The 22,293-nt window shown below is 40.9% G+C and overlaps 2 protein-coding genes across 3 annotated transcripts in view; one reads left to right on the forward strand and one right to left on the reverse strand.

Moving 5' to 3' along the window:
- Positions 1–1,066: 1,066 nt before the first annotated feature.
- Positions 1,067–16,614, reverse strand: Blzf1 (basic leucine zipper nuclear factor 1). Of its 2 annotated transcripts, none has more exons than XM_052200124.1 (7): positions 16,278–16,614; positions 15,612–15,688; positions 11,423–11,859; positions 9,153–9,352; positions 7,590–7,718; positions 4,859–5,078; positions 1,067–2,314 (listed from the first exon to the last, which is right to left on the reverse strand). In XM_052200124.1, exons 2-7 carry the CDS (start codon positions 15,640–15,642, stop codon positions 2,129–2,131), a joined length of 1,203 nt encoding a protein of 400 aa, XP_052056084.1. In that variant the 5' UTR covers positions 15,643–15,688; positions 16,278–16,614; the 3' UTR covers positions 1,067–2,128. The 2 variants fall into 2 exon arrangements, with proteins under 2 accessions (XP_052056084.1, XP_052056082.1); XM_052200122.1 differs by lacking the exon at positions 16,278–16,614 and adding an exon at positions 13,189–13,404 and having other exon boundaries at positions 15,612–15,690.
- A 157-nt stretch (positions 16,615–16,771) lies between these two features.
- The window catches only part of Nme7 (NME/NM23 family member 7), a 136,377-nt gene continuing 130,855 nt past the window's right edge, over positions 16,772–22,293 (forward strand). Inside the window, exons 1-2 of the mRNA XM_052200125.1 lie at positions 16,772–16,883; positions 17,178–17,372. The gene's annotated coding sequence lies outside the window, so the exon portion shown is untranslated. The remainder of the gene's footprint in view (positions 16,884–17,177; positions 17,373–22,293) is intronic.

Here is a 22,293-nt window from a genome sequence, read left to right on the forward strand (position 1 = left end):
TTTATTTACTTAACCATTGATTGATATTAAGATTATATTTAACTTTTAGCAACCATGAATGATATTGCTACAAAAACTGGTATATAGAAATCTATGATGGTGCCTAAATTCTCTTGGCAATAAACCTAGAATAATGAGTCAGGCAAGATTTTTTTTGTTTGTTTGAACTTGAACTTCTGTGCTATCTTCAGTGAAAGCTGTTTTCTACATCTACTGGTAAGCACAGCAGTTCCAGGTTTTTTCACGCTTGCCTACAGTTGCCATCTTGCTTTTTTGTTAATAGACTATTTTCTTAATAGTCATCCTACCTACATGAAAATGCTAATGATTGCACTTCACTCATTACTGATGCAGACAATCTTCTGGTCTGTTTGCTATTTGTGTGTATATACAAATATATACATACAATTTAGGTAACTAATAATTTGCTCATTTTTGCAAGTGTGTATGGCACGTTTGAGTGTGCGCACATCCATGAGGACAGGCTTATGTACTGGGTGTCTTCCTTTATCACTCCCCACCTTAATGTTTGAGATGGGATTTCCCACTCAACCTGGAGTTCGTCAACTCAGCGGGGACTGGTCTGTGACCTCTGCTCACCCGTGTCTGCTGCAACTGTGCTGGCTGGGATTACAGATGTGGGCTGCTGTACCCAGTGTTCTCTGCGAGTGCTTGGAGATCTGGGCTTGGGCTCTCACATTGTGTGGCAGTTCTATAGACTGAGGCATCTCTTCAGCCTCTACCCACTTCTAACTGGGTAGGTTTTTGGTTGCTGAATTGCAGTTCTTTGTATCTTCTGGCCATTTTTCAGATGTACAATTTATTCTTTTTTTCCCTCCCATTCTTACAGCTACTGTGTACCTCAATGCATGAATGTTTTAAATTTAGGTGAAATTTTCTCTTTTTTTGCTTTTGTTGCTATACACAAGAAATCATAGTCAAATTCAATGTCATGGAAATTCCCACGTCTAAGAAGGGAAGAGGCAACAAGCCACCAGCACAGACAGTGAAAGGCACATGAAAACTGAAGCCAAAGTATGGTATTCTGAAAGGAAAGGGCAGTGACCACAAAGAATAGGAACTTTATTGTCATTTAAAGCTATAAAAATGGTTCAGATGAGTCAGACAAAAATAAGAGGTTTCTACTGAAGTACACTTTGATTTCACGAGATTTACCTTTTGAAGATTTCTCTGATAGGCACTGTTCCAACTAATTTGTAAAATTTGGTATTTTTTTTGATGACAGATTTTTGTGAATATTTAAAGGCAAATGAATGAACATCTTATATTAAATTATACAATTATATTTAATAATATATGTAAATTGATGGATTACATTTTTCCCTAAGGATCATTTTCCATCATTATATTAGCACACTAGGTTCTCCTGTTGTTCTGAACACGCTATCATGAGTTGATAATTATGACTGTTTCCTTCATCAAACTGCAACCGTGCAAAGACAGAACACCTTGCCAAACCCAAACAGCATACTTATTGAAGTATTTGTTGTAGCTATAAAATGTTTTTTATTTTCCTAATATATCTGGTTAGAAAGATTAACCTTTTACCCCAGCGTTTCCGAAGGCCTCTTGTATACCCACAATGTGACCATAAAGGGACTGCAAACCCCTTTTTCCTGTACCCCAGCTACACTAGAAGACTTGCTCTATAAAGGGATGGACTTTGCTCGCCACACACTGGGCTCCGATGCTGTGCAGTCAAGCAGCCTAGACAGCGGTAAAGGGTGGACATGGTCTCATCCCTTTAAATGCTTGGCTGTAGTTTGCCGGGTTTTGTTTTATGCACCAAAATGAAACGTGTTTATGTTTATATAAAATATAAAACACAGAATAATAATATAGGGCCTAAAAGAAAGTTATAAAATCTTTTTTAGTTTTTTAGCATAAATACTATGTACTGGAAAGTATTTTGTACTTTATATCTACAAAGCTTCATTTTCTTACCCTGAGATATTTGTTAAGAAAATAATCTGGAATCCAGTACATGAAATAGCTTCATGGGTATGTATTATATAAGGATGAGTTGATTTTATTTCTAGCATCTTAATAATCCGGGCTCCCAAATAATGACTGTGGGGTACTGAGCATGCCTCCAGTAGACTATCCCCTAAAGAGCAATGAGCTCTCCCTGGCAGTGATTGCAACAATTAAAAGTTATATTTTCATATCTGGTATACGGATGGAAACGTCCAATATTTTTCTTTGTAGTGAGTAATGTGGTTGGTGAAGATTCAGCAAATGGGTTGTCCGGAGAGCTTTCTGTACAGGCAACTGGATCCAACATCCGTAGAACCTAAGACAAGTGAGAGGTCATGTCAGATGTACGCAGGATGTGCTGTAAAGGCCTTGGGCTTCACCAGTACATAACTACCTGTACAGTTTCAGAGTCTTATGGAGTTCATAAAAAATAACACCTGAATGAATTTAAGTCATCCTTTCTTTCAAAATGCTATAAAGTCAGCAATGATGCCTAGTTTTATCATTGTATTTTAGTAATTATAAACTAATCATTTTACAGATATCTATACAAGGAAAAAAAACAGAAAAATGAAGTTTTATGAATGCTACTTCATATGATATCAATTTTCAGTTTTAGCCAAAAAGCACTCTCTGCCTGTGTCCTGCCTTTCACTCAATTGTTTATAAGAATTAGACTCCATTCTACAGAAATGCTGTTTTTACTTATGGTAAAATAAATGGCCTTCATTTCTCCCTTTTTCAATTATATATAATGTTTTATGTTAACAACTATGTTCACAATACTTTGTTCCTTGGTCCTGGCTTTTCCTGTTTCCTCTACTGAGATTCACAGTAGGAGAGGAGGCCTTAGGTTGAAAAATAGTCCCAGTAAGGACAAGGACAGCCTGATTGGTTCCCAGCTCGTACTTCTCATGTTCAAATTCTCACACTCATCATAACATTAGCAGTCTTGCTTTAAAGGCGGCAGGCACTGTGACTGGTACGCTACCTTGACAGACTGACAGACGCAGCAGGGAAGGGCAGGCTCTGTAGTCGCTTTCCTGTAGTCGCACTTACTCATAGGCTCTGCCAGGCTACCCTCCCTTGCCCTCCCACTCTCTGAGACTGTCCCCTCTTCTAAGTTAACAGCATGTCCAAGATGTCCCAGCTCCTGTTTAAAGAGGCTTCATGAAAGAACTACCCTACTACTTCAGGACTTCCGTTTGCTAACTGTACCTTTAAAATTCAGCGCCTGGACCTTTTATTTTCATAGACCTTAGTTAAATGTTAGATGACAAGCAAAGACAGAAAGTAATGTTTCTTGTAAACTTTGAGGACAAAAGAATGGTTTCCAAATATGGCACATGCTATGATATTGTGGGTCTTTAACGTAAAAAATAAAATGCTAAGGGATCCGGTTCAGTGGGAGACAGATACGGCAAAAAGCTTTCTAGATCTTAGTCTGAAAATGACGGGGAAGGATTTTAAGCAGAGATCTTGGGACCCAGCATGGAGGATGGAAACAGGTGGGCATTGAAGCAGACAGAGCAGAGGCTAAGTGACTGCGTGTCCTATCTCTGAGAGGCCAGCTCCTGAAGCAACTGGGCTGGAAGGTCACGAGGCACGCAAGCAGAGGCTGCCAGTCTTGTCATGTGAGGCAGTGTGGCGAGTAAGGAAGCAGATGAACAAGGAGATCTAGACCAGGCCTGAAGCACGCCCACTACTGCACAAAGAAGCCAAGAGCAGAGAAGACAGGAAGGTGGAGATTAGTTATAGAAACCAAGGAAGAGAAGCGATTCGTGGAAGACGGTAAGCCAACTGCACTCAGATACTGCAGGCAACTGAGTACGCCATGACGGAACTTCCTAACAACGAAATAGTAGGAAGAGCAAACAAGTTTTGAGTAGTTTACTTTTTAGGTGCTGATCCTTTTAGTTAGTAGCTGAGCACTTACTATTGCAGCATTATACTAGCTCATGAAGAAATATAGTGAGACACATTCTCCAGCCTTGCATTTTAGAGGGAGAATCATCCAATAACAACGTAATATAAGAGCTACATAAGGCACACACTTTTTCCTGGGAGAGAAATGTATATAATCCAGGTAGGCAACTAGGTCTCGTTTAAGCTGGCTTGTTCTTGTGCCCGCTTTTTCTTCTATGAATTATTCAAGATCATATGCTGAACAGGAAGTACTAATCTAAGAAGTACCACAGGAAGAGAAATAGGTAAACTGACACAAACTTCGGGTTCTGGGTAGCTGGGAAGAGGAAGAGTAGCTGTCTCCTACTATGGAGACAGGTACTCAGGAATGAAAACTAGCAACGACAGAGAAAGGAGAAGCCTGCAAAACAAGCTAATGAGACAGGGGAAAAGATGCACAGATTAAAGGACTTAAACATAATGATGCGACCAATGGGGAAACAGAGGTAATCACGATGAACAAGTAAGTGTGAAAACAGGCTTGTGAGCACAGGTCACATAGAGTCAGTTAACATTTTAACAGCAGAAGGTTCTGGTTAGTAACAGGATTATAGGTTATGGGAGGTGGGTACTGAAGTTTTAATGGAGGTAGGCTTGGAATGTGACAGGTGACCTACGCAGGCCTTGAATTCAACAAGGACTGTAAGTAGTTGGTCTATTTGATTCTGTAGTACTCCATGTCTGTTCCATCTATATGTGGGAATTAAATAATCTTAGATCACTTCTGTTGTGACCTATAATTTACTAAGACAAATTTCTACACAGAAAACAAGTTTTAAGATCTACATTTCACAACTCCTAATGCCACGCATAACACATTGTTTTCAGTAAGGGGTGAATAAAATCTCGCAGCTCACAGAACACATTCCACAGTGCACGGAAGAGAAAATGTTACCTTTTCAGCCATTTTCTCAGCTGGGGTACTGCAGAACTCCACCGCTGCAGGAACCTTCTTTGGATGGCTAATGCCAACATTCCCCAACAGATGAGCATGTATTGCTTCTGCCAGCCCGTGGTTCGTGAGTGCTAGGTCTGCCGTGCTGTGGGGCTGTGTGTCAGGGGAGTATGTCTGCTCTCTCCCCCACTGCAAGGAGACCAAGAGTTCTTCCAAAAATCTGCACAGAACACACATGAACAATGAACACTGATAAAAAGACAAAATATAAGAACCAGAAAGAGAAAATAAGTGAGCAACATATTTCAGAAATCATTTAACATCTTAGCTCAGATTTCAAGATTCAGGATGCATAGGTTATAGGATAGAAGACACTTGTTAATCTACTACTAGGTTATTACCTGAAAACCATGAATCAAACAGTACAGTTTAGTGTAACCATATTTCGGTATAGAAATTACAGATATTAGTGTATTTCAGAGTTTTAGCATTTGTTGATGTCTGAATGCTAAATCAATCTCCAATATCTGTAGTTAACTCTGCTTGGTCATAATGTAGAAATGATTTTCTGGATTGTTGGATTTGACTCGCTAACATTCTATTAAGGAGTTTTACATCTATGTTCATTAAAGACTGAAAATTTATAGGCTTTTGCTTATGCCTCTAGTTTGTTATCATAATGCTTGCCCCCAAAATGATTTGGAAATTGTTCCCTCCCTTTCTACGCTCTAGAAGAATTTGTGTACAATTGTGTTTCTTCCTTCTTTAGATGTTTATTAGCATTTAATGGATCCATTGGGGTTAGAATTTCTTTCACATGTTGGTTTTTAACTACAGGCTAGTTCAATTGTTTTAATGAGTTAGGGCTAGTTAACTTATATACTTTTTAGGATCTATTTTATTTTAAAATTATTTGTGTGTGTGTGTGTGTGTACATGAGTGTAGGGGCCCACAGAGGCCAGAAGAGGGTATGAGATCTCCTGGAGCTGAAGCTGCAAGTGGTGATAAGTCGCCTAGCGTGGTGCTGAGAACTAACCGCAGCTGCTCGGCAAGTGCAGTGCGCTCTGAACTGCTGCGCCATCTCCAGCACTCCTATGCCTCTTCTCAAGGGACCTTAGCAATGTCCTTACAGAGCTTATCTAAATCACTGACTTGATTGGCTAGAGGTATCAGTTACATTCCCTGACTGCCTCCCCTCCCTCCTCTCTACCGAGTCCCCCCCACACCGCCCCCGCAGATCCACTGCTCTTCTGTTTGCCTTCAGAAAACACCAGGCCTCCCAGTGGTATCAACTACCAGACACAGTATAACAAGATGCAGTAAGACTAGGCACAAACCCTCACATCAAGGCTGGATGAGGCGATTCACTCAGTAGGAGGAAAAGGGCCCCAAGAGCAGGCTAGAGTCAGAGGCAGCTCCACTCCCACTGTTAGGAGTTCCACAAAGCCCCATGCTTAACAACCCCAGCACGTATGCAGAGGGCTCAGCGCAGACCCATGCAGGCTCTGTGACCATCACTTCAGGCTAGACATTTCTTCAGTTTATCTTTTTAAAAAAGTATCATCAAAAAATTGTTTTCCCTATCATTCATCATTAGTATTCTTTCTCAGTTCTGTTTAGTTTGGGTTGAATTTGCTTTTTGTATTTCTTGACATAGTAACTTAAATTACTAATGAGACTTTTCTCATGTCTCCAAATAAACTTCCCTTTTTATCTCCTTAAAGGTATGATATTACTGCATTGCCAGACTGGCCTGGAATCAAGCACTTCAGCCTCAGCCTCCCAAGTCTTGAATTATAGAAATGAACCATTATGGTCAGCCTCAAACAAGCATTTCCCCTGAAGCACTGCCTTAATTGCTCCTAAAAAAATTTCTGTACTTTAATATATTTATGCTTTATTCTAATTTCCTATATAATTGATTGTTAATTATTCAGCTACATAAAATACTATGTCCTTTTAAGAAACACTGCCTATTTGTTTATTTATTATCATTATTTTTAAAGATTTCAGCTTGTTAGTACTGGAATGTAAAGATATGCAGACATGTTCTAATACTACAAAAAGACTTCAAAAATCTCTTTCATGGGAGAAACAGGTTCGTCACTTGGTGTTGCGGTATGAATAGGAATGGCTACACAGACTCATGTGTTTGGATGCTAGGTCCATAGAGAGTGGCGCCATTAAGAGGTGTGGCTTTGGGGGAAGTGTGTCACTGTGGAGGTGTGCCTTGTCTCAGATGCTCAAGCTCTCTCAGTGTGGCACACAGTCTCCTGCTGCCTGAGGATCAAGGTGTAGCACTCTTAGCTCCTTCTCCGTCTCTGCCTGCATGCTGTCATGATTCTTCATGACGATAATGGACTAAACCTCTGAAACTGTAAGCCAGCCACAGTTCAATGTTTCCATTATAAGGTCATAGCCCAGACACTTGGCTTCTACCAAAACTACACAAACCACTATAACCACATTTAGGGAACCGCTTTTAAATGCAGAAACACCCTCACTTACAGATGTAATAATTCTTTTCCCTATTAGCAATGTAAGATGTAGCACCATCCTTTCTGCTTTTAGGGCTTCTTTTTCTCAGGGCACCTATTTTAAAGTGAGACTTACAGTATACAGGTCAGCATGTTAACAAACGTGGCCACACTCAAACAGGGAAACAAAACCTTTCATAATGACAAACCCATCGGAGACAAGAGAGGGATTTGGAATGAGAACAGTGTCTTACTTCCGGGTAGAGATCATTTCCTGACGGAACTGTTCCCGTTCACTCAGGAGATCCTGGATAGCGCTCTGTGCATCTCGGTTCTGACGCTGTAAAACTATTCTGAAGTTTGTCAATTCATCTGCCATTACCCTGAAAAAGATTAAAACTCACATCTAGTTCTCCCAGGGTAACATAGCACACAGAAGTCAATCTACTGTTTCTTCCAGATTGTTAGTTTCAGAAGCTGACAACAGGATTTAACTCTCATACTGCTTGGCGATTCTACCATTTTAAATGAGAACATGTTAACATGTAGAGCTTATATGAAGCAGAGCATGTGAAACATTTTTAAATGAAAGAAAAGTACTTAACTTTTTATATAGTGACTTGAATTTACACCAATGCTACTCTATTTGTTTTTTGTTTTTTTTTTTTTGTTTGTTTGTTTTTTGTTTTGTTTTGTTTTTTTTTTTTTTGAGACAGGGTTTCTCTGTGTAGCCCTGGCCGTCCTGGAACTCACTCTGTAAACCAGGCTGGCCTTGAACTCAGAAATCTGCCTGCCTCTGCCTCCCAAGTGCTGGGGTTAAAGGCGTGCGCCACCACCGCCCGGAGACCAATGCTACTCTAAATGTATCAGTTTACAATTACTAAGTAGACACTTCTAACTATAAGAAACAGAAAGGGAAAGAAGAATAAATGATTTTTCTCACTACACAGTTGTACTTTCCACTCAACAAAATACTGAAAAGTTTCTATAAAACAAAGTAGTCTTTTATATAGTCTTTTATGTAGACAAGTTTCTTATTTTTCCAAAAAATAAATTTAATATATTTCAATATGAATGTGTGAAAAATAGATACATGGAATGTGTTTACTAGAAGGAAACATTTATTACAAAATTTTCTACACCCTGCTTTTTGTTTTCTGCAGAAGATACCTTCTCTATCTGATGAGGCAAACTTGAAAGCCTGTGAAAAGCTGAGTGGAGAGAGGATGAACAGATGAGGAACCAAGATACATAGCACAGCTGCCCAGGACCAGCGTGTGCAGAGGCCTGGACTCTACAGCCTCGAGGCTTTTCACATGCATTAAAGTTTGCCATGAAACGACACAGTTTTCTATTTATGTGTGGGGAGAAGGAGGTTGAAAAGCTCTTTACATGGATAAAGGAGCAAAAAAAGATCAGAGCACACTGGGTGGGGAAGACTGTCCCAGGCAGTAGGAATGAGGAGGCTCTCTCCAGGAGGAGCCAGAGGGGGAGGAGGGGGAGGGTAGGGGAGGAGAAGGGGGAGGGTCTACATATGCCCTTTCTGACCACAATACTTCTATATTTAACTTTATAGCTGTGTTCTGTTTACTGCAGTAAGAGTGACTCTAGACTAAAGGGCACCATGCATCACCTTCTAGGAGACTGTATGGCCCCCAGAGAGGGAGTGCTGCTCATCGAATAAGGTATGAAGCACTCTGATAATCGTAAGTCAGAAATTTTCACTATTACTTTGTGTTATGCATCAAAATGGTGACATACTGTGGTAAAAAAAAAAAACAGTGGGGAAGGACAGTCTATTGGTAACAGAAGAATACCTGCTTGCGAGGAATTTACTTCTCCAGACATCGCACTGTATCGACATCCGTTCCAGCTGTTCAGAGAGCTGGGCTGTGTTCCGACCCAGCGCTTCGTTTTCCAGGATGAGCTGGTTCTTCTCCCGGGCTAGACGTTCAAAGTGATACTGCGGGTCATCCCCAACCGAAGCCACGAGCAACTTCTTTAACTCGCGATTTATCTAATGGCAGAAGACAACCAAGCTTCAGAAACGTCACTGGTCTGACTGTAGCCACATTTATGACAGAGAATCAATCTACTTCTGTGTCCTTTGGCTCCTGTTCCCATGGGTTGGTTTCTGTCTTCCATTTTATTATTATTCCTTAGAAGCCTGTTTGTTTTCTAATGAGAAGACAGAAAAGAAGTGGACAGAGATGAGAAAGGGAGGGGAGGAGGAGCTGGGAGGAGGGGAGGAGGGGGACAAGATATAGTATATAAAACAGAAATCTATTTTCAATAAAAAGAAATAAATTAAGAAAAATACTATAACTAAGATGAAATAAACTTATATGGGCAGTTATGTATTTGTATCTGGGCAATGTAATTATAGGTGTTACCATTTGTATTGTCTTTCTGAACTCTCTTTTTCATCATTTAAAAATGGTGTGTGTGTGTGTCCACACGTGTGGAGGCCGAGGAGGACATCAGTGTCCTTACATCTGACTTACTTCCTGGAGAAAGGTTCTGTCATAGTGTTAGGCCTTCTGAAACCATAGTTAGGCTACAGGCTAGCAATCACCAGAGATCCTGTCTAGGCCCCACGCCCAACAGCCTAGAACGGGACAGGAAAGGTGTGCCTGGCTATGCCAGGCTTTTTACATGGGTGTCGGGGATTTGAACTCAGGTCTCCATGCTTGGCAGTCAGCATTCTTACACACTAAGCCATTTCCCTAGTCTCTTCTTTCCGAATCTTCTAAAATGTTTACAAATAAATATATACTATTTTATATTTAGAAAGTAATTAAGTATATTAAAATATATTAAATTCATGATGTTTTTTGGATAAGAACCACTAATCATCATGTTACACACACAATCTTCTTGCAAAGTGATGCAGTTTTGGGCTTCAGAGATGGCTCAGTGGGTAGAGCTCACTATGAAGGCCTAACAACCAGATCTGAGTGTAACCCTTGAACCCAAGTCGGTTCCATGTAAATTCTTCTGACCTCCATGCTTGTGAAGCAGAATGCACCCCCTCTGTTAGGAAAAGTACAGGCTCTGGACCCCAAGGCCAAGCTCTCAGAACAAAGGAGATTTATTTGTCCCAGAAGGACAAAGGGCTGGAAATAAGGAAATAAGAGACAAAGACAAGAGACAGAAGATGAAGGAGAAGGGAGAGGAAGGAGAGTATTTGTCCTGGAGGAGGACAGAGAAATGTCTCAGGGTAGAGAAGAGATACACGTGGCACATAGGAAAATGGTGGTTTATAAAGGTACCTGGGCAAACCCCATGTTAGCATGAGGTATTTCATTTTGATTGGGCATATTAATTAGGTAAGGGGGCATTTGATAGCTGGACCGTGGTAGTCAGCCTCAGGAAGAGGACATGGACAAATATGGGAATGGACTTTGGTGGCTAGCTTTAGGATGTAATCTAACAGTTTTTAGCAAGGCAGAGGCAATGCAGAAGGGCAAGGCCTGCCAGGGCCATGATCACCACGCTCAAGCTGGGCAGAGTCCCTTCACCTTCCATAGACAGCACACTAACACCAACACACACTAATAATAACAATAACAACAACAATAATAATAAATAACAACAGTAATGCTAATAAATGCAAAGATGTAAAGGTTAAACAGACATAAGGGAGGGTTAAAGCAATTTTATTAAACTTCAGAGATTAAAGATTAAACACAACTGAACACTACAGTCTTATTAATTTCTAATGAAGACCCAGTGACTTATTTCATCTCCCAGTATCAGGAATGAATTCTTAAAACAAGGACTGCTAATCTGTCAATGGCAAAGACTGACTTGGTCAGTTTATAAACGTAACCTACTTTTATAACTTAGAGGCGGTCTGGTCTAAAGCTCCTCCCACGCCCACCTCCATCATGTTTAGAGTATGATTGACTCCCCAACACAAACTCTTTCTAGAGGCCCTATGACAGAATGAGAAATTAAAGAGCAAGTATTTAGAGAAATACAACCTATAACAAACGACATTTCTGAGAAAATGAGGTTTGCTAGCCTGGATTCAAAGGCCCAAAGGTAAAGAGCAGACCTCACTGGAGCTACGGGCTGGGCTTACCTCGGTCTGCACTCGGAGCTGGTTTGAAAGACCTTCTTTGTCCTGAAGTAGCCTCCTTTCAGAATTCTTGAGCTTTTCCAAAACCTTCTTTACCTCTGAGAGTTCCTTCCTCGGGTCCGTGACCACCTCTGCCTGACTGTGGAGTTCTTCTCTGTGATGTCCTAGGGACTTAACCTTTGTGTTCTTGGTGGGGATGTCGTGAGTGATAGCAGCTTTGGGAACAAATATTCTGACAGCTTCAACTTCCACTGTTCTTTCATTAAGAATCTTCCCCAGCTGAAGAACGCCCGGGCTGTCTGAGGGGACTTTCTTCCGCGGACTCGGAAGGACATGCTGACTTATGGGTTGGACTCCGTGGGTGACTTCAACAGCCTTAGGGGGCTCCTCCGTTTCCATTCCATCTCCTGCTCCTCGGATTGGGGTTGAAGCAAGGATGCCTAACAAAGACGTTTAACGGAGGATGATTTGCCAAAAGAAATGATGGGGAAAAAAAACCCCACCAAGACTACTTGTCATGTAGCAGTGTCCTCCCAGACTGAAATACTCCCTCCTGCAGGGAAGCTCCTTAAGCCAGAAGTAAACTCAAGACAGCTCCAGGAAGTCCCAGAAAATGATAAGGTTCTCTAGGCCCCTCCATTCCTATAGTAAACAATATAGGCCTACAGTCACTCTTAGGAGCCAAGCTGCAAAGATCTGAGGAGATCAGACCAGCTGCTTGGAAGAAACAGAAACCAGTCAGGCTGCCTGGAGGAGGCATAGAACTATGGCACCTGGTAAAAGCACTGTCCAAAGAAAGTTTACTAAATATCATAAAATATAATTCTTACTTTCTCTTATGATAGTGTTAAAAATGATGTCACTGGAATATAAGACATTTTCATTTCATAGATTAAAAATAAAGAAGTGTGTGTGTGTGTGTGTGTGTGTGTGTGTGTAGACAGGGCCTTACTATGTAATTTAAGCTGGCCACAGGGCTGACATAAAGCCCTGGACAACCTCAGTCTGGATTCTTCCTGTCTCTGCCTCTTAAGACAACACTTGACTAGTTTTCATATTCTTAAAATTTGGGTTTAGCTTTGTCTAATTTTATCTGTTTTTTTTTTGTTAATTGTTAATTTCTGGTATTTAAGGGTGTAGAATTATGTATTAACTATAAGTTAACAAAAACAAAAATAAAGTCACCCCTAAAGTATCTCCACTCCAGCCCACTGACCTTGGCTAATAAGAATCCGGTGAGATACTTGGCTACAATTCAAGTCAAAATGGATTCCTAAGCAAGCCATAACATAGTTGATCTAGAAGTTTAAATAATGCTTTTATAAAAAAATTAAATAAAGGAACTCCAAATAATAGAAATTTGAGGACAAATCACAAAGCTTGCTAAAAGGCAAAGAAACAATGTGCATTTGATAGATATTTCTTTTCAAACAAAACAAAATTCCAGTCAAGAAGTTCAACCAACTTTCAATTCCAATTTACTCTTAAGTTTATTTAAACTGTTCTACTCACTTCACTAAGAACTCATGGCTATCAGAAACAACTCACCAGCTCTTGCTAACGTGTGGGTGAGCAGGCAGAGCCAGGGCTTTGCATTTTCTTACCTTTCATAATTCCTTTTTTCCCTGTGACACACACAGAAACCTTTATTACATATGCACTAGGCAAGACAGGGCACATTCATGAATAATTACATCCTTCAAGTGAGAAGACCAAACCCTCTGGCACCAGCTCTGTAATTATGAACAATGCTGAGTAAAGCAACCCACCAACCAATCCTGGCCCTCCGTTCCCTGAGGGAGCCAGGAGCATCCCTGGACCACGCCTCTCCTTCCACCTGTGACCATGCTCTATCAGTTAAAACACACGGAAGCTTCGTGGCTTTTCTGTCCCGGCTTTCCTTTGGGCTGATGACAGGTGAAGAACCAGCGAGGTCACTAGTCTACATCCTACACAGGGGCTGTCCAACAGCTCTGGTAAAGGGCCTGAGGGGGAAAGATTGTAGACTTTTGGAATGATGGGAGTAAAATTAAAGAAAGTTTCTAAGCATGTACATGAGAAAACAAAACCATTTTTTCCTTTTAATGGCAAAACCATATTTTGTTAAGTAAGTAATAAGAACAACAGAATCTATTTTATTCGGGATAACACCTGATTTATGTGGATTCTAGTCACTGTTTATAATCATCAAACTGACTGCAAACTTTTTTAAGGGGTCTGAGGGTCACAATTTACCAATTTTTGTTTTAGAGTCTGGAAGGAAAAGAGCATGATTAGAGGCTATCACTGAACAAATACTTCCCTTACTAATGACAGTGTCAATGTATGAGCAGAAGTACTTTTAAGTCACATGACTGGGCACAGGCAGAACCTCAAACTCATGAGGCAAAATAATACTAAGTTTCCACTGCCGGCTGTGGTACAACCTTAGCTACACCATCCTTCTATCCCTGGGAGCTGGGAGAATATTCTAAGTGTTATAGGATTCCAGATAAGCTGATTCTCCTCCAGGCTGGACTATGGGAAGCTCCTTTAGTTACAGATACTTTTACCAGCTCATTTTACCAGCTAAGGAAATGTGCACAGCATAAAGAAGAAAAGTAAATGCTTAATTAATGAGCTTATTACTCTATAAACACATACCTGAACTTCACTTAAACCATTAGTGAAAAAATTTTAAAACAATCTTGTTTTCCCTTCTACATTAAATCATTAATTCATAGCTCCTTTATATTAGAGTCTGACAGACTCTCTGGAACATATGCAAACTAAACTGTAAACTGGTAAACTGAGGATGTCGCTTGGTAAATTTTAAGACAGTATTCTTTCAGCATGCAAGGGTCAGGCAGTGGGATTGAAGCTAGGCCCTAGCACGGCAAGCAAGCAGTCTCGCACAAAGCTTTATCATGGCCCCCATTTCAGTTTTATTTTGAGACAGGATCTCCCTAGGTTGCCCATGCTAGCCTTGAACTGACTCCATAGCCCAAACAGGGTATGAATTTGTGATCCTCCTGTCTCAGCCTCCCACGTAGCTGGAATTACAAGCCTGTGCCACAAGGCACAGCTTTAGTGTTCTTTTCAATGTTACCATTATCACCTAGTAAAGTTTAGCTACGACATTAGAAATATGCTATAGACAATCACATTAACCTTTATGAACGTGAAACACAGACCTTCCCTCTACTCCAGAGGCTCTCAACCTTCCAAATGCTGAGATCCTTTATACAGTTCCCGTGTCGTGGTGACCCCAACACCATATTTTGTTGCTACGTCACAACTATAATTTTGCTACTGTTAAGTATATATGTAATGCAAATATCTGATATGTAGGGGTTATGGCCCACATATTGAGAACTTCTGCTCTATAGGCTCTGGATAAACAGTTGCTTGGTCAAATGTGTGTGCACACTTATGCATGATGCATAGCCTCTGGTGTTTCACAGGGCATACTGGTTTTCTAGCAGTACTAAGAAATGCTTGTATAACCAATTCAACCCAGCATTTCCAAATTCATTTGCTCATAGAATAATTTTCACCTGATCCTTATTATTTAAATGTCCCAGAGCTTACTATCTGTTTGCTAAACTGTCATAGCTATATTTTTAATGTAGAGTTTTTTAATTTTTTTTAATATTATTTATTTAATGTATAGGAGTACAGCCCTACAACTTTAATTTTTAATTAAATTGCATATATTAGGTTTGAGATGAACCCTAGGGGTAATGGTCCACCTCTCCTACGATGGCAGTGCTATGCACTTGCTTGAGAGAAAGTTCTGTTGCTATACTAAAAATCACATTGCTCTCCCGAGGCAGTTAAAGGATTCAGACAAGCTACAACATCAAATATAGGTCTTCTTTTTCTTGGTCCATGTAGCACAAACATCTTTTTTTACTATAGTGAAAAAAGTTACAATAGTTACATTATAGTAAAAATAAAACAAACAGTTGTATTACCTGCCTTACTAGATAATCAAGGCTGATCTCTCTAAGTTCAAGGCCAGTGAGTTCTAGGGCAGCCAGGGCTCCAGAGAGAAACCCGGTCTCCACAGAGAATCCTGCCCTCCCACTCCAAAATAAACCCAAAGAACAAAAATTGGAAAAAAAATAAAACCCCAACCCCCTCCAAAAAACCAAACAAAAGCAACCAATCAAACAAAAACCAAACTAATTATCAAAACAGAAACACTCACCTTTGTTTTCAAAACTTTTAAGGGTAGTCATTTTTCCCTAAGTAACGAAAATACAATCCAAGACTTTCACCGAAGACCTAGAAATGTATACATACGAAAGAATTAAAGCAATAACAGTATGTTTAGTAAATGCATCTAATTATGTTTTAATTGTTTCTGCCTTTAGTACCCACGTTCTTCATTATCTCCTTTGGACAGGCGGTAATGTACATCTGTTAAAAGCATAGATTTAAGTGTTCTCTAGAGGTTAGACTGTAGCAGAGGTGACCACACGTCCTAAAAGCTGCCTGGTCTCAGATATATACAATTCAGTACACAGCCTAACTCCTGAACGCCATAAATCCTTGCTATAGGAACGCATCCCGAAACTCTAACCAAGGGCAAACAGAGATTTAAAATTCAGAAACTTTGCTGGACCCATGCGACGCCGAATAGCGAGTGTCCTCGTCTAAGAAACACCGGGTGAAGGAGGCAAGGAAGTTTAAAAGGAGACGGGGTGGAAGCATTAAGACCGTCAGCCTCATTCCCGAGGAGTATGAGCCCAAGTTTGTCAGAAGAACCCTCTTTCCAGTGCAACCTTTAAATCCAAAACCAATGGCCGCCGAGGTCCAACCCGGACTGCCCTCCTCCCACCGCGTCTGGCACACGGCGGGCTCCTGGATTTACCTCTGATATCCGGATGTCAATCAAAGTTCACAGCTCGGGCTCTTCACTCACTCAGCAGCCGGCTAACTTGTAAACTCCCCTGGCACTCGGAAGCCAACCCGCCCCAAGTCTTCCTGACACCTAGCTACTGGCTCACTCTAATCACTTCCTATTACTCAGGGTTTCATTTCCGGAACGCTCTTCTGAAGGACCAGGACCACCCCACACTTCTTGCTGTGTGTAATGAAGAAATGCAGGGTCTACTATGTATTAGCTCAGTAAGCGAAAAGTGGAAAATATCTGCTTTTTAAAAAAAGTACCAATATAGAAAGCAAGCCGTATAGAGGCTCAAACTTCCGGGTCACTACCAACCGGACGGAAGTGAACACGTTGGAACGGAGAAGTTGGCGTCGCGTTGCCCCAGGAGATGAGGCAATGGGTGGATCTTTGAATAAGTGGGCGGGGCCTAATTACTCCAGCCAATGGAAATGAAGCAGCTTCGAGGCGGAGTCTCCGGCAAAGACTGGAGGAAGGCGGGGCTTACGTTGCCAGAGTAACCGGATCATTGGTGGTGTTGTCTTCCTGTGTACAGATATGTATTTCCTGTGCTGAGTTCCACAAATTATGGTGAGTGCTACCGGAGGCCCTACGGTAGGCTCCGAGACCCTGGTTACTGAACGTCCACGTCTTTGGGCGATTGGGCACCCCGCCTTTCTTCACCTCCTTATCTCGCTAGGAGCAGCTCCTTCTGCCTTTTCTTGTAGCATCCTAGTTTCCATTTTAGCGCCACTAGGACCTCAAACTAGGGTAATATAACAGAAAGGAAATGGGGATGATTTGGACTCTAAGAAAACCAGATGAGACATTATTTCGAATAAACAGTTTTTAAGTTTGCATTGTTCATCATTTTCATTTTTCAAGCTTGCAGGCCCATATCAACATGGTGCTGTCTCAACACTAACCTGCATCTGAATCTCCCTGAATACTGGAGTCTGTTCTCCCACGCGGTGGAGTTCTGCCTTGTGTCTCCTACCACGACCGACCGCTTAGTAATTGATGTCTCCTGGCTCAGCTTCTAGTTCGTTGCATACTTTCCAGAGCACTGTGTTTTAGCAGGTATGTCTCTGAGGATTTCTTGGAGAGCTTCTAGCGTTCACCAACACCACCATAAATTATGACTGAATAGGAATGGGGCTTGATAATTTTCATCTTAATGAGCCTTTAGATGATCTTAAGGCACCCATTGCCCCAGTGCACAGAGCTGTAGTTAACTCACCTTTAGTATTCTCAGCACTTGTGCATGGTGGACGGGACTGAGCAACTGTTGCCTTCAGATGGGTTTAGCTGTGACTTAGCAAGAGACAGCTCCACATACCAGGCTTTCTCACCATGTTCTTGTTACCCAGTCTGTAGAGATCTTTTCAAACCTTTACTTCACAAACCCTATCTCTTGTCTTTCTCTTTTCTCCTTTCTAGGCACTTGACAGAATCTAAGAGGCAATGCATTCAGTATTGGATTCCAAATAATCAATGATTTTATCCATTCTGTAGCCTTGTATTTCTACTTTAAAGAAGGAAGTGTCGAAGTGACTGTTTCATTCCTTTTGCTCTTGCTTTCACTTGCTCCCATCTGTTGTATCCATTTGTGGCATGAAGTTAGCATTTGATCTGGTGTGTGTGTGTGTGTGTCGTGTATGCTGATTATTATGCAAATCCACTTCTTACTGTGACTTATGATTCATCAAAATCAAAACTTGATCTCAGGGCATGAAGAGTAGAATTCTCCGGGCATGCAGGCTTCCTTAGGGATAGTGCTGTTACTGTTTGTCGGAAAAACTGAAGTGAAAAAGAAAAAGAAAAAGAAAGGCCTAAAAATAGTTAAGGAAAAAAAATCTCAGTTTTTTTCCCCCTACAGTTAGATCTTTCTCATTTGCTGTCAATCCTTTCTGAGAAGCAGTGAAATGGTTGAAAGGAAGGGAAGCGAGGTGTCATTACCTCTGTGTGTGCAGTCTAGCCAAGGGCAGAGAGATGGATATGGCAAAGGCTCATGGTGTCTGTAGAGGATTGAAGATGTTCATTCCCCGGTGTAGCTTTCTTTTTTTTTTTTCTTCTTTCTTCTTTCTTTTTTTTTTTTTTTTTTGTGGTTTTTTGAGACAGGGTTTCTCTGTGTAGCCCTGGCTGTCCTGGAACTCACTCTGTAGACCAGGATGACCTTGAACTCAGAAATCCACCTGCCTCTGCCTCCCAAGTGCTGGGATTAAAGGCCTGTGCCACCACTGCCCGGCCTAGTGTAGCTTTCTAATCACTGATTTAAGTATATAACCAGCATCGGGGGCAGCTTGGTTGGTGAAGTGCTTGTCTTGCGAGCATGAGGACTTATGTTCAGTCCCCAAAATGCACTTGAAAAAAAGATAGCCGTGGTGGCATGTGCCTGTAATCCCAGCACTGGAGAGACAGAGACAGGTGGATAACTGGTTAGCTAGCCTATCCTATTTAGGACATTCCAGGCTTGTCTCAAAAAAAACAAAGAAGCAGTAGTAACAAAGATGACTCCCGTCATTGGGACCCATCTCATACAAGGAGAGATTCAACTCCCATAAGTTGTCCTATGACTTTTATACATGTACTCTGATACACACATTCACTATAAGTAAATGTAAAAATGTGGATTGTACCCTAGGGATGACACCCAAGGATATTTTCTATCCTCTACATGCATATGCGTATATATTTTTGTGTACCCCAACACACATATATACACATAATGAGTAACACATGTATATACACAAAATGAGTTCTAGGCAAGCCAGAGTTATGTAGTGAGACCCTGTATACACACACACACACACACACACACACACACACACATACAGAGATGGGGGTAGGGAGGAAGAAATAAAGTAGTTTGACATGCAGTCAAGGAAGGTCATCACAAGATGTGGTTTTCAAACAGATTTTAGTGATAACAAAGATCTCAGGTGGCTGTAGATTGTTCGAGGCAAGGTGAGTGCAGATCTATATTAGGGAGTCTGGAGGGACAGAGGACTGGTGAAGGGGGCAGGAACCCAAGAGACTGTAGTATATGGAGCTTAGAAAGAATTTTAGATTTTACTTTAGATGTATTAGCATAATGTGTCTCATATATTTTATCTATTTCATCATTTCAATTCTTTCCCCTTGACTGTCTTGAAACTTCAGCCATATTAATCTGATCTAGCAGTACCATTTTTTTTTTTCTGGTCTTGTAACCCTTACTATTGAAATTTCTTGGAAAATATTTTCTCTCTTTGGAGACCAGAGATTCCTAATTTTTTTCTTCATAACTGCTGTTTTGTAATTTGGTTGTTCTTTTCTGGCTGTTTTTGGTTTCCATAGTAACTTCCATGGGTATTGATGAGGTGTAGTTTCCCCCGAGGCTCTTATGCTGCCTTTCCTGATGCTGCAGCAGCAAATTCTTCTCTAGAATTAATCCTACTTCCAACGAGGTAAACCTCCACTGCTCTCTGCAGGCCTAGCCTACATGACTTCATCTTAAAGACTGGGGCTATTTAAAGAGGCCGTTACAGCCCTCCCAGTGTCCCCTCCACCTCACGTCCGCTTCCTGGCACTCACTCTGGTCTGCTGCCCCTGCTGTCACCTCGACTGACTTGCCTTGCAGTTGTTTCTGTATTCTTTACATGTGCTTCTGTACGCATGCGTAACCGCTGTAGGCCTCTCAGATGGATCTAAACCTAATTTAATCCTTGTCCAGAGACCTGATGAGTTCACATTAAGTGTGTGTGTGTGTGTGTGTGTGAGAGAGAGAGAGAGAGAGAGAGAGAGAGAGAGAGAGAGTCATGTATAAAACAGCTTATTCTGTTGTAGACATATAGAAAACTACTTTGTCATTGTCCTAGGGTTTCTGTTCCTGCATAAACATCATGACCAAGAAGCATGTTGGGGAGGAAAGGGTTTATTCAGCTTACATTTCCATATTGCTGTTGATCACCAAAGGAAGTCAGGACTGGAACTCAAGCAGATCCGGAAGCAGTGGAGGCCATGGAGGGATGTTTCTTACTGGCTTGCTTCCCCTGGCTTGCTTAGCTTGCTTTCTTATAGAATCTAAGACCACCAGCCCAGGGATGGCACCACCCACAATGGGCCCTCCTTCTGTGATCACTCATTGAGAAAATGCCTTATGGCTGGATCTCATGGAGGCATTTGCTCAAGGGAGGCTCCTTTCTCTGTGATAATCCAGCTTGTGTCAAGTTGACACACAAAACTAGCCAGTACAGTCATTTTTGTAGATTTTAGTATATAGTGGTGAAAAAAATATAAATACATCTAAACTTCACTACCTTTTTAAAACTATTATTATTATTGTTATTGTTATTATTGTTTTGGTGAAACATCCTAGGCACATATTTATGTATATGTATATATACATACATATACACATATATATCCACATACATATATATGTATATATCATGTAAATATAATTCTACTATATATATTGTTTTAAAATATGTTTTTCCTCACTTAACAGACCTTGTATGTTTTTTCTGGCTGAGTTTTAAGAATTACAATTTACATTTTTATTTTTTCTGATTGAGTCAATTTATGTTTTAATCTGTTCTGTTATCATTCTATATAATAAATACATCTTATAGCCATTGTTTCTTTAGAATAAATTAGAAAGGTAATAACTAAGTGGAGGGCACATGTATTTTTGAAATTTTGATATGCTGCCAAATTAACCCCAGAAACGTTTTACCAGTGTATGCTCTGCCTGCAGAATACCAGAGTTCCCGCCTTCCTAACCCTCAGAACTGGTGTTTCTGTATAGGACACACATACATTTAACAATAGACTTGATCTTTTACTAAGAAGGCCTCTTGCTTTTCTTAGAATATTGATAGAGATCACAAATTCCTGCCTGGTACATAAATGAGAGTAATTGCTAATATTTACCTGTAATTGTTTTTTTATACCTCTCGAGAAGTGTTGGGATTTGGAGCGTACTGTCTGTCTGAGGTGAGGACACCAAGCAGCCTTCAGCCCTCCTGCAGATGGCTGCTCCTCTCTTTTCTAGCTGTTTGGAAGAGGCTGCTTTTTGCTTGTCCTCCTGCAGAGCCAGAACTGACTTCCCCAGCTCTATTGCAGTCCTGGCCTCAGCGCTGACCAGTGAGGCTGGCACTGGGGGAGCTTTGGGGCCCTTGCCTTCTCATAAAGTCAGAAAGCTGCTTTTTATTCTGATTATCTTAGGACATTTTTATGAGGATCGAATAGTGAATGTCTATAAAAGTAATTCATAAACTATAATGTACTATCCATATGGAATATATTACTTTTATATTAACTAGATTTCTTCCTAATGAGAAGGGGAAATAGTTGGGCTAAATGGAAAGAGATTAAAATCTAAAATAAGCTTCAGAAGTAGCTATTTGAAGTTCCCAGGATTCTTGGACTATTTTTACTATTGAGAAACTTACTTTTTTTCTTTTCTTTCTTTCTTTTTTTTTTGGTTTTTTTGAGACAGGGTTTCTCTGTGTAGCCCTGGCTGTCTTGGATCTCACTCTGTAGACCAGGCTGGCCTCGAACTCAGAAATCCACCTGCCTCTGCCTCCCAAGTGCTGGGATTAAAGGCGTGCACCAACCACCATCTGGTTGAGAAACTTACTTTTGAATATTAAATTAATTTTGCTTCAAGTTCTCTTACAGATTCATTTTTCTGGTGGAAACAGTTAGAGGTCAGAGAAAAGAGAGGAGAGGATTACAAGTAGGAGGACTTGGTCTTGAGTTCAGTTTAAGACCCCACAAGGTCGGGTGGATGGCCGCACACTGGCTGGTCAGTGGGTGCCGCAAATTAAACTTGGCGTGCTACAAAGAGAGAAGGGACCTGGGGTTGAGAGGGGCCGGGAGCTGGGGGCTGATCTAGGAGGAGTTAGAAGGGAATGGAGAGTGAATATGATCAATACATGTTGTATGAAATTGTCCTAGAATTAATTGAAATATATTTTAAAGAACACATTTGGTTTTGGGGGGATAGGGCAGC

The sequence above is a fragment of the Apodemus sylvaticus genome, chromosome 12 (genome assembly GCF_947179515.1).
Source record: "Apodemus sylvaticus chromosome 12, mApoSyl1.1, whole genome shotgun sequence".
In the NCBI taxonomy this organism is placed as follows: domain Eukaryota; kingdom Metazoa; phylum Chordata; class Mammalia; order Rodentia; family Muridae; genus Apodemus; species Apodemus sylvaticus.

Coding starts and splice junctions, on each gene's coding strand:
- Blzf1 (XM_052200122.1), bottom strand. CDS start 13,231: ATGCTCCTGGCTCCCTCAGGGAACGGAGGGCCAGGATTGGTTG. Junction 11,860..13,188: donor CGGAGGGCCAGGATTGGTTG/GTGGGTTGCTTT, acceptor CGTCTTTGTTAG/GCATCCTTGCTTCAACCCCA. Junction 2,315..4,858: donor CTGAGAAAATGGCTGAAAAG/GTAACATTTTCT, acceptor CACTTGTCTTAG/GTTCTACGGATGTTGGATCC.